We start from the raw sequence: 12,571 nt of genomic DNA, 5'->3' as shown, positions 1-12,571 counted from the left end.
ATGCATTCACTACTGTAAGTCGCTCTGGATAAGAGCGTCTGCTAAATGACTAAAATGTAAAAATTTACATTTCATGTCCCTGTATGGTCAAACCAACGTGGTCTGATAGCGCCATCTGCTGTTATGAGACGTGCAGTGTGTGTAAACTGAGAAATGGTGGCGTTGCTAAGAGGATTAAAGCTACACGGTGAGTGGCTACTAATTTTACTATAAACCAATGAAATTAGCCGTTGTACTGAGGTGCAAAGCGTCTGGATACGAGTCTGGTAGCTGGCTTCTGTAAAGATATCTTGACGCTTGTTGAATATGAAAAACAGATGAAAGCAGAAGACTGTGAATACAACTGTTTTTTGTTGTTGTCTTTTATCTACTTAGTTAGCTACTCTTTATTATAGTGCCTAAAAACAACAAACATCAAGAGACGTCTTCCTCCAACCAAATCAACCATAAATTCGACATCAGGACAGGATGTCAAAATTTAGCTTCAGGAGAAGTGAAAAGAAAGCCTTTGTAAGTCAAGTTTTTTCACCCCCTCACTCTTGGACTCTCAATACAGCTATGCTTCTTACTAGACTGGTTAGCTAGCTAACCAACATGCCTCTCTGCTTGGTGGAAATGGCTTTATTTAGCGCTTTTTCTAGCTAACGTCGCTAGTTACTTCAGCTAAGCTAAATGAGCTACTTCAGCTAAGCTAAATGAGCTACTTCAGCTAAGCTAAATGAGCTACTTCAGCTAAGCTAAATGAGCTACTTCAGCTAAACTAAATGAGCTACTTCAGCTAAAGCTAAATGAGCTACTTCAGCTTAGCTAAATGAGCTACTTCAGCTAAGCTAAATGAGCTACTTCACCTAAAGCTAAATGAGCTACTTCAGCTAAGCTAAATGAGCTACTTCAGCTAAGCTAAATGAGCTACTTCAGCTAAAGCTAATTGAGTTACTTCAGCTGCTAAGCTAAATGAGCTACTTCAGCTTAGCTAAATGAGCTACTTCAGCTAAGCTAAATGAGCTACTTCAGCTAAAGCTAAATGAGCTACTTCAGCTAAAGCTAAATGAGCTACTTCAGCTAAGCTAAATGAGCTACTTCAGCTAAAACTAAATGAGCTACTTCAGCTAAGATAAATATGCTACTTCAGCTAAACTAAATTAGCTACTTCAGCTAAAGCTAAATGAGCTACTTCAGCTAAAGCTAAATGAGCTACTTCAGCTAAAGCTAAATGAGCTACTTCAGCTAAGCTAAATGAGCTACTTCAGTGATGAACTGATTTGAGCCAGCTGCTAATGATTGATGGGAGCTGACGTCTCTCATCCTTGAGATTTAGTCAAAAAAAAAAAAACATTTAGACATTTTAAACTTTTTTTGATATAATATTTATATACCAAATGTATTTAATAGCTATAGGGAGAGTGGGTTAAGTTGAGCCACCCTTGTTTCTAGGGAAACCATCCACAAAATTTCATAATTTGACCAAATAGGCTATTTAGGAAGAGATAAGTCACAAACGGATTTCACCAGGTCAAATTAATGTATTATTTAAAGGATTCATGATGCTTTGTATCTAAACCCAAAGAAGTTGATCATTTTAAGTTTGTTCTTTACGTTAGTCGGGCTCTCTATGTTTCAATATGAGGTTCTAAACCCAGCATGAATGTTTCAAAGTTAATTCGCCACTTGAACAGGATACAACAGGTGTAAAACAGAACAGTGGAATTCTTACCTTGAGAGCTCTTTCCCAACAATGTAGTGATAATAATAATAATAATAGATAATTATAACAGAAAATACAATACAAGTAAGAATAAAGACCACACAAGAACTAGGATGAGAGTTAAAGAACACAAGAATGCAAGTATATATAGGTCAATGTCCAGGGGTCCTGGAGTGGTTGTATATACAGGTCAGTACCTTATTCAATGTCCAGGGGTCCTGGAGTGGTTGTATATACAGGTCAGTACCTTATTCAATGTCCAGGGGTCCTGGAGTGGTTGTATAGACAGGTCAGTACCTTATTCAATGTCCAGGGGTCCTGGAGTGGTTGTATATACAGTACCAGTACCTTATTCAATGTCCAGGGGTCCTGGAGTGGTTGTATAGACAGGTCAGTACCTTATTCAATGTCCAGGTGTCCTGGAGTGGTTACAGTGCCTTTCGGAAAGTATTCAGACCCCTTGACTTTTTCCACATTTCTTTCAGGTTACAGCCTAATTCTAAAATTGATTTAAATAGTTTTTTTCCCCTCATCAATCTACACACACTACCCCATAAGGACAACTCAAAAACAGGTTTTTAGAAATGTTTGCTAATTTATATTTAAAAAAGAATTAAAAAAGCTGAAATATCACATTTACTTAAGTATTCAGACCCTGTACTCAGTACTTTGTTGAAGCAGAGATTACAGCCTCAAGTCTTCTTTGGGTATGACGCTACAAACTTGTCACACCTGTATTTGGGGAGTTTCTCCCATTCTTCTCTGCAGATCCTCTCAAGCTCTGTCAGGTTGGATGGGGAGCGTTTCTCCAGAGTGATCCTGTATGTAAAAGATGGCTCCACTTAACCCCTCTCTCCCCTTTACATTGAACACTGTATGACAAACAGAAAAGCAATTGTCTAGAATGAAGTGGTTTAGAAGTGCCTTTTTTTTTTAGGTGTGTGTGTGTGTGTGTGTGTGTGTGTGTGTGTGTGTGTGTGTGTGTGTGTGTGTGTGTGTGTGTGTGTGTGTGTGTGTGTGTGTGTGTGTGGAAGTGATGATGTGGTTCCGTCCACTCGCTCAAAGATAGTCTTCGTCAACTCCACAATCATCAACTTCCATGTAACATCGATATCTCTCCTCACACCTCATCAACTCACCTTCACTGTGTTGTCGTGAACGTTTCCCCTAACGAGCTTTCCCGTGGTTGTTTTTATTTAGAAGCACATAGCTCATGGCTTGATCCCTGCAGCCACCATCGCCCCCAGGCCTGCTGTACCCCGTACCCCTCCCCCCCGCAGCCCGTACCCCTCTCCGGAGAGACCCAGGTACCTATATGGAATATACACTAACAAACGGACCCGCATCCCAAATGGCATCCTATTACCTCTATAATGCACACATTTTCACCAGGGCCCGTAGGATAGTGCGTTATATAGGGTGTCATTTGGGATGCACGCTCAACTCTGTCTGACGTCTTTCTCTCCTCTTTCCTTGTCTCCTCTTTCCTTGTCTCCTCGTTCCTTGTCTCCTCGTTCCTTGTCTCCTCGTTCCTTATCTCCTCGTTCCTTGTCTCCTCTTCCCTTCTCGTTCCTTGTCTCCTCATTCCTTGTCTCCTCGTTCCTTGTCTCCTCGTTCCTTGTCTCCTCGTTCCTTGTCTCCTCTTCCCTTCTCGTTCCTTGTCTCTTCGTTCCTTATCTCCACTTCCCTTCTCTTCCCTCCTTGTTCCTTCTCTCCACTTTCCTTCTCTCCTCTTCCCTTCTCGTTCCTTGTCTCCTCGTTCCTTGTCTCCTCGTTCCTTGTCTCCTCTTCCCTTCCACCCTCTTCTGTCATCCTTTTTCCTTCTCACCTTGTTGCCATGACTCTCAGATGACTTATTGTACACGTAAGTATCAATGACTATCTGAATTCTGACTTATCTATCCTAAAACCTGTTATTACAGGTAACCTCATTCCATCTGTACTAAAACCTGTTATTACAGGTAACCTCATTCCATCTGTACTAAAACCTGTTATTACAGGTAACCTCATTCCATCTGTACTAAAACCTGTTATTACAGGTAACCTCATTCCATCTGTGCTAAAACTTGTTATTACAGGTAACCTCATTCCATCTGTACTAAAACCTGTTATTACAGGTAACCTCATTCCATCTGTACTAAAACCTGTTATTACAGGTAACCTCATTCCATCTGTACTAAAACCTGTTATTACAGGTAACCTCATTCCATCTGTACTAAAACCTGTTATTACAGGTAACCTCATTCCATCTGTGCTAAAAACCTGTTATTACAGGTAACCTCATTCCATCTGTGCTAAAAACCTGTTATTACAGGTAACCTCATTCCATCTGTACTAAAACCTGTTATTACAGGTAACCTCATTCCATCTGTACTAAAACCTGTTATTACAGGTAACCTCATTCCATCTGTGCTAAAACCTGTTATTACAGGTAACCTCATTCCGTCTGTGCTAAAACCTGTTATTACAGGTAACCTCATTCCGTCTGTGTTTTAATGAAACCCTAATCCATAGTGACAATGTGTTTTCTACTTTTAATCTGTATCCTCCACTTCCTCTTTAACTTGTTTTTGCTCAATGTCCGTACTACAGGTCTGCCTTGGCAGCCGCCATCTTGTCGTCGTCGTTGACCGGCCGGACCATCGCCCTACCTCCTGCACGCCCCAGATCCTTCTCCGAGAGTGACCGCTCACTATCGGAGACACACGCCACGTTCCAGCCTTACGCCAGTACAGCGCTCTACACCAGGTAGGCCTTGCTTGTTGGTGTCACTCAGGATTCCGTCAACGTCACTTGAGTCTGACGATCGATTGTTCCCGCGATTCCTTGCGTCCTATCTCCTAGCGTCTCGTTTAAACGTGTTGGAGGAGAAGGTTGAAGGTTCAAGGTCCTCAGACGTTCTTCTCCAATACGTTTTGAGTTTTGAGGAGGAGTTGAGGACAGATAAATTGAGAAAGAGCCTGCAGTGCCACCTACAGATGGCGTATCTTAATTTGACCCAGTTTTTCACAGCAGGAAAATAATCCTGCAGCAACAGGAAATGTGAATTTATTATGTGGATTATAGATTGTAGTGGTTGATATATTTCTCATTAGGGCAAATCACGTCTAACATTTTTTTTTAAAGTGGAAAATTATAAACATTAGCAACCTTTTTTAAACCTCGAATACACAACAACAAAGAAATTCCTGCAACAACATGATGATCAAATGAAGATCCTACATCTGTAGTAGGTCACTTACAGTAGTCTACCCTCAGTGACCAAAGCTGGAAATGTAAATCAGTGATACCAGAGGAATAGATCTGTGATCTCTCTCTCATGTCTTTATTTAGAGACGGATGGCCAGAGTCTTTGGCTGGCCGGCCTCGCTTACCCTCCCCTGGGCTGTCTGAAGACCATGATGATGATGATGAAGAGGAGGACGTAGAGAGATCGGTTCTGTCAGATGAAGATGGTCATGTCTACCAATCTCTGGATCGCCAGGGGAGAAGTCCGACCAGAGACAGATATGACGTATACGCTCGGCCTGTGAAACAGGTAGGAAAGGGTTTGGGTTATGGACATCTACACCCAGCCTGTAAAACAGGTAGTAAAGGGTTTGGGTTATGGACATCTACACCCAGCCTGTAAAACAGGTAGTAAGGGGTTTGGGTTATGGACATCTACACCCAGCCTGTAAAACAGGTAGTAAGGGGTTTGGGTTATGGACATCTACACCCAGCCTGTAAAACAGGTAGGAAGGGGTTTGGGTTATGGACATCTACACCCAGCCTGTAAAACAGGTAGGAAGGGGTTTGGGTTATGGACATCTACACCCAGCCTGTAAAACAGGTAGGAAGGGGTTTGGGTTATGGACATCTACACCCAGCCTGTAAAACAGGTAGGAAGGGGTTTGGGTTATGGACATCTACACCCAGCCTGTAAAACAGGTAGTAAGGGGTTTGGGTTATGGACATCTACACCCAGCCTGTAAAACAGGTAGTAAAGGGTTTGGGTTATGGACATCTACACCCAGCCTGTAAAACAGGTAGTAAGGGGTTTGGGTTATGGACATCTACACCCAGCCTGTAAAACAGGTAGGAAGGGGTTTGGGTTATGGACATCTACACCCAGCCTGTGAAACAGGTAGTAAGGGGTTTGGGTTATGGACATCTACACCCAGCCTGTAAAAGAGGTAGTCTGGAGCCCTTTATGGGTTGTGTGTGTGTGTGTGTGTGTGTGTGTGTGTGTGTGTGTGTGTGTGTGTGTGTGTGTGTGTGTGTGTGATTCCTTGTCTCTGTTTTTACAGAGTGATGTTCTGTCAGAGGGAAAAGAGGAGACTGATGACTCCGCCTTCGACATAGTGTCTCCTCTTCCTCCAGGTAGACACACACACACGCACACACACACACACACACTGTCTGCACTCACTATTCAGACTATATGGCCTCAGACACTGGAGGTCACCAAGCCCCAATCACGGAATGCCTGCCTGTCTCCCTGTCTCCCTGCCTGTCTGTCTGCCTGTCTGTCTGCCTGCCTGTCTGCCTGCCTTTCTCCCTGCCTGTCTGCCTCCCTGCCTGTCTGTCTGTCTGTCTCCCTGCCTGCCTGCCTGTCTCCCTGCCTGTCTGCCTCCCTGCCTGTCTGCCTCCCTGCCTGTCTGCCTCCCTGCCTGTCTGCCTCCCTGCCTGTCTCCCTGTCTGTCTGCCTCCCTATCTGCCTGCCTGCCTGTCTGTCTGCCTGTCTGTCTCCCTATCTCCCTGTCTGTCTCCCTGTCTGTCTGCCTCCCTATCTCCCTGCCTGTCTGCCTCCCTGCCTGTCTGCCTCCCTGCCTGCCTGTCTGCCTGCCTGTCTGCCTGCCTGTCTGCCTGTCTGCCTGCCTGTCTGTCTGCCTGCCTGCCTGTGTCCCTGCCTACCTGTCTCCCTGCCTGTCTGTCTGTCTGCCTCCCTGCCTCTCTGTCTCCCTGCCTGCCTGTCTGTCTGCCTGTCTCCCTGCCTGTCTGTCTCCCTGCCTGTCTCCCTGCCTGTCTCCCTGCCTGCCTGTCTCCCTGCCTGCCTGCCTGCCTCCCTGTCTCCCTGCCTGTCTGCCTGTCTGTCTGCCTGCCTGTCTGTCTGTCTGCCTGTCTGTCTGTCTCCCTATCTCCCTGTCTGTGTCCCTGTCTGTCTGCCTCCCTATCTCCTTGTCTGTCTCCCTGTCTGTCTGCCTCCCTGTCTCCCTGCCTGTCTCCCTGCCTGTCTGCCTGTCTGCCTGCCTGTCTCCCTGCCTGCCTGTCTCCCTGCCTGTCTGCCTCCCTGCCTGTCTCCCTGCCTGCCTGTCTCCCTGCCTGCCTGCCTGCCTGTCTCCCTGCCTGTCTGTCTGCCTGCCTGTCTGCCTGTCTCCCTATCTCCCTGTCTGTGTCCCTGTCTGTCTGCTTCCCTATCTCCTTGTCTGTCTCCCTGTCTGTCTGCCTCCCTGTCTCCCTGCCTGTCTGTCTGCCTCCCTGTCTCCCTGCCTGTCTCCCTGCCTGTGTGCCTGCCTGCCTGTCTCCCTGCCTGCCTGCTTGCCTGTCTCCCTGCCTGCCTCCCTTCCTGTCTGCCTGCCTGCCTGCCTGCCTGTGTCCCTGCCTGTCTCCCTGCCTGCCTGTCTGCCTGCCTTCCTGTCTCCCTGCCTGCCTGCCTGCCTGCCTGCCTGCCTGTCTGCCTGCCTGCCTGTCTGCCTCCCTGTCTGTCTCTCTGCCTCCCTGTCTGTCTCTCTGCCTGCCTGCCTGCCTGCCTGCCTGCCTGCCTGTCTGCCTGCCTGTCTCCCTGTCTGTCTCCCTTCCTCTCTGTCTGCCACAACAGTACATCTAGTCTGTGATAGTATTCTGTAATCTGACTCATGGAGTCAACACATTATTGTCCCAAATGGTTCCTTATGCCCTATATAGTACACTACTTTAGACCAGAGCCCTGTAGTAGTGCACTACTTTAGACCAGAGCCCTATATAGTGCACTACTTTAGACCAGAGCCCTGTAGTAGTGCACTACTTTAGACCAGAGCCCTGTAGTAGTGCACTACTTTAGACCAGAGCCCTGTGGTAGTGCACTACTTTAGACCAGAGCCCTGTAGTAGTGCACTACTTTAGACCAGAGCCCTGTAGTAGTGCACTACTTTAGACCAGAGCCCTGTAGTAGTGCACTACTTTAGACCAGAGCCCTGTAGTAGTGCACTACTTTAGACCAGAGCCCTGTCGTAGTGCACTACTTTAGACCAGAGCCCTGTCGTAGTGCACTACTTTAGACCAGAGCCCTGTAGTAGTGCACTACTTTAGACCAGAGCCCTGTAGTAGTGCACTACTTTAGACCAGAGCCCTGTAGTAGTGCACTACTTTAGACCAGAGCCCTGTAGTAGTGCACTACTTTAGACCAGAGCCCTGTAGTAGTGCCCTACTTTAGACCAGAGCCCTATAGTAGTGCACTACTTTAGACCAGAGCCCTATAGTAGTGCACTACTTTAGACCAGAACCCTGTAGTAGTGCACTACTTTAGACCAGAGCCCTATAGTAGTGCACTACTTTAGACCAGAGCCCTGTAGTAATCCACTACTTTAGACCAGAGCCCCTATAGTAGTGCACTACTTTAGACCAGAGCCCTGTAATAGTGCACTATGTAGGGAACAGGATGCATAATCATTAATGGCCATGTATCTCCAGTCTCTTCATTCAGACTCAGTCATGGACTCTCTTACTGACAGTTGTTGCTGCTTCACATGATGTATTGTTGTCTCTACCTTCTTGCCCTTTGTGCTGTTGTCTGTACCCAGTGATGTTTGTACCATGCTGTGTTACTGCCATGCTGCCATGCTGTGTTGCTGCCATGTTGTGTTTCTGCCATGTTGTGTTGCTGCCATGCTGTGTTGCTGCCATGTTGTGTTGCTGCCATGTTGTGCTGCTACCATGTTGTGTTGCTGCCATGCTGTGTTGCTGCCATGCTGTGTTGCTGCCATGCTGTGTTGCTGCCATGTTGTGCTGCTACCATGCTGTGTTGCTGCCATGTTGTGCTGCTGCCATGTTGTGCTGCTGCCATGTTGTGGTGCTGCCATGTTGTGCTGCTGCCATGTTGTGCTGCTGCCATGTTGTGCTGCTGCCATGTTGTGCTGCTGCCATGTTGTGTTGCTGCCATGTTGTGTTGCTGCCATGTTTTGTTGCTCCCATGTTTTGTTGCTCCATGTTGTGTTGCTGCCATGCTGTGTTCCTGCCATGTTGTGTTGCTGCCATGTTGTGTTGCTGCCATGTTGTGCTGCTGCCATGTAGTGGTGCTGCCATGTTGTGCTGCTGCCATGTTGTGCTGCTGCCATGTTGTGCTGTTGCCATGCTGTGTTGCTGCCATGCTGTGTTGCTGCCATGTTGTGTTGCTGCCATGTTTTGTTGCTGCCATGTTTTGTTGCTCCCATGTTTTGTTGCTCCATGTTGTGTTGCTGCCATGCTGTGTTCCTGCCATGTTGTGTTGCTGCCATGTTGTGTTGCTGCCATGTTGTGCTGCTGCCATGTAGTGGTGCTGCCATGTTGTGCTGCTGCCATGTTGTGCTGCTGCCATGTTGTGCTGTTGCCATGCTGTGTTGCTGCCATGCTGTGTTGCTGCCATGCTGTGTTGCTGCCATGCTGTGTTGCTGCCATGCTGTGTTGCTGCCATGCTGTGTTAGTGCCATACTGTGTTGCTGCCATGTTGTGCTGCTGCCATGTTGTGCTGTTGCCTTGCTGTGCTGCTGCCATGCTGTGTTGCTGCCATACTGTGTTGCTGCCATGCTGTGCTGCTGCCATGCTGTGTTGCTGCCATGTTGTGCTGCTGCCATGTTGTGTTGTTGTCTTAGGTCTCTCTTTATGTTGTGGTGTCTCTCTTGTCATGATGTGTGTTTTTGTCCTATATTTTTAATCCCAGCCCCCGTCCCCGCAGGAGGCCTTTTGGTAGGCCGTCGTTATAAATAAGAATTTGTTCTGAACTGACTTGCCTAGTTAAATAAAGGTTAAAAATACAGCTCTGTATTCCAGAGGAAGCTGAGATTCAACAGATGTTTCCCATAATTAATAAAGCTCTGTATTCCAGAGGAAGCTGAGATTCAACAGATGTTTCCCATAATTAATAAAGCTCTGTATTCCAGAGGAAGCTGAGATTCAACGGTCACCAGTTCAGAAGGTAACACGCTCTTTATCTTTCTGCTGTCATTTTTTCCCTTGAGATTGTGGTGCATCCCAAATCATTCCCTATATAGTGCACTACTTTAGACCAGAGCTCTATGGCATCCTATTCCCTATATAGTGCACTACTTTAGACCAGAGCCCTATGGCACCCGATTCCCTATATAGTGCACTACTTTAGACCAGAACCCTATGGCACCCTATTCCCTATATATAGTGCACTACTTTAGACCAGAGCCCTATGGCACCCTATTCCCTATATAGTGCACTACTTTAGACCAGAGCCCTATGACACCCTGTTCCCTATATAGTACACTACTTTAGACCAGAGCCCTATGGCACCCTATTCCCTATATTTAGTGCACTACTTTAGACCAGAGCCCTATGGCACCCTGTTCCCTATATAGTACACTACTTTAGACTGGAGCCCTTTGTGAGGCCTGGTCAAAAGTGTAGTTCCCTATGTAGGGACTATGGGTCCATTTGGGAGGAGTCCTCTGAGTCAGTCAGTCCATTTGTCTGAGGGAGACTAACTGTCTGGGTATAATATGTCATGTCCCCCTGAGACACTGAAGGACAATGGACCCAGAAACACTGAGCAAAAGGAGTAGAGTCATAGGGTTTGATTCCTTGTCTTCTTTCTCTGCCTCTCTCTTTCACTCTCTGCCTCTCTTTCTCTCTCTCTTTCTCTCTCTGCCTCTCTTTCTCTCTCTGCCTCTCTCTTTCTCTCCCTGCCTCTCTCTGCCTCTTTCTCTCTCTGCCTTTCTTTCTCTCTCTGCCTCTCTGCCTCTCTTTCTCTCTCTGCCTCTCTTTCTCTCTCTGCCTCTCGGCCTCTCTCTGCCTCTCTTTCTCTCTCTGCCTCTCTGCCTCTCTCTCTCCTTCCCTCCCTCTCTTCGTCTCCTGCTGCGGTGTCTGGACAGGGGAGGTTTTTAATAGCCTTTTCATGTTTGCTAACAGTCTGACTGATGGTGAAATTAGATTTGCGTCCCAGATGGCATGCTATTCCCTATATAGTGCACTACTTTAGACCAGAGCCCTATAGGACCCTATTCCCTATATAGTGCACTACTTTAGACCAGAGCCCTATGGCACCCTATTCCCTATATAGTGCACTACTTTAGACCAGAGCCCTATGGCACCCTATTCCCTATATAGTGCACTACTTTAGACCAGAGCCCTATGGCACCCTATTCCCTATATAGTGCACTACTTTAGACCAGAGCCCTATGGCACCCTATTCCCTATATAGTGCACTACTTTAGACCAGAGCCCTATGGAACCCTATTCCCTATATAGTGCACTACTTTAGACCAGAGCCCTATGGCACCCTATTCCCTATATAGTGCACTACTTTAGACCAGAGCCCTATGGCACCCTATTCCCTATATATAGTGCACTACTTTAGACCAGAGCCCTATGGGACCCTATATATAGTGCACTACTTTTGACCAGAGATAGGGTTGAACAATTTGGATACTGCTCTCTGTACTCGCTCTCATTCTCTCTCTGACCTACACACACACACACACACACACACACACACACACACACACACACACACACACACCAGGGTTTCCATTAGCAAGAAATTGCCTCCCCCTCCAGAAAAAGCAGGAGGGGAAAAAAATTCCATTGCAAAATAATGATGTTTATTCATTGATGGTAGTACCAGTCAATGTAAGAATACATTTGACCGTCATGCTTATTGGTCTATAGGTTAATTTACATAATATAGCGGATTTAAAATGGCCTGTGTGTGTTTTTGTTAGTCATTATGTCTCTTATTTATCCAACACAACTATCAAGTGATTTTATTTGTCACATGCGTCGAATACAGTGAAATGCTGACTGACAAGTTCTTAACCAACAATGTTGATTTTTCTAAAGTAAAAAATAAAAGCAAAAATGAAATAACAAATAATGAGGCTATATACAGGGTATTACGGTACAGAGTCAATGTGGAGGCTATATACAGGGTATTACGGTACAGAGTCAATGTGGAGGCTATATACAGGGGGTACCAGTACAGAGTCAATGTGGAGGCTATATACAGGGGGTACCGGTACAGAGTCAATGTGGAGGCTATATACAGGGGGTACCGGTACAGAGTCAATGTGGAGGCTATATACAGGGGGTACCGGTACAGAGTCAATGTGGAGGCTATATACAGGGGGTACCGGTACCGAGTCAAGCCAGCCGTGGAAGCCAGCCGCATCAATGTGTCGTAGGAAACACCGTACACCTGGCGACCGAAGTCATCTTGCATGCGACTGATTGGACAAGGACATCCCGGCCGGCCAAACCCTCCCCTAACCCGGACGACGCTAGGCCAATTGTGCGCCGCCTCATGGGTCTCCCAGTCGCGGCAGGCTGCGACACAGCCCGGGATCAAACCGGAATCTGTAGTGACGCCACAGTGCCTTAGACCGCTGCGCCACTCTGGGAAACGGCAGTGTTGAGTGCAATAGAGATTGTGTCGTCTGTGGATCTGTTGGGGCGGTATGCAAATTGGAGTGGGTGTAGGGTTTCTGGGATGATGGTGTTGATGTGAGCCATGACCAACCTTTCAAAGAACTTCATGGCTACAGACGTGAGTGCTACGGGTCTGTAGTCATTTAGGCAGGTTACCTTAGTGTTCTTGGGCACAGGCACTGTGGTGGTCTGCTTAAAACATGTTGGTATTACAGACTCGGATAGGGAGAGGTTGAAAATGTCAGTGAAGACACTTGCCAT

General features: G+C 46.8%; 1 protein-coding gene across 1 annotated transcript in view; it reads left to right on the top strand.

Annotated features, from left to right (window-relative positions):
• Positions 1 to 226: 226 nt before the first annotated feature.
• Positions 227 to 12,571, top strand: part of LOC106591800 (centrosomal protein of 89 kDa-like) — a 94,639-nt gene continuing 82,294 nt past the window's right edge. The window contains 6 exon segments of the mRNA XM_045689778.2: positions 227 to 510; positions 2,906 to 3,012; positions 4,298 to 4,453; positions 5,039 to 5,243; positions 5,995 to 6,067; positions 9,802 to 9,836. Of these exon segments, the coding sequence (XP_045545734.2) occupies positions 469 to 510; positions 2,906 to 3,012; positions 4,298 to 4,453; positions 5,039 to 5,243; positions 5,995 to 6,067; positions 9,802 to 9,836 (618 nt within the window). The 5' untranslated portion in view covers positions 227 to 468.

This window comes from Salmo salar, chromosome 11 (genome assembly GCF_965601325.2).
Source record: "Salmo salar chromosome 11, fSalSal1, whole genome shotgun sequence".
NCBI lineage: Eukaryota > Metazoa > Chordata > Actinopteri > Salmoniformes > Salmonidae > Salmo > Salmo salar.
The sequence above is the reverse complement of the archived record's forward strand: the minus strand, read 5'-3'. Positions and strand labels throughout refer to the sequence as shown.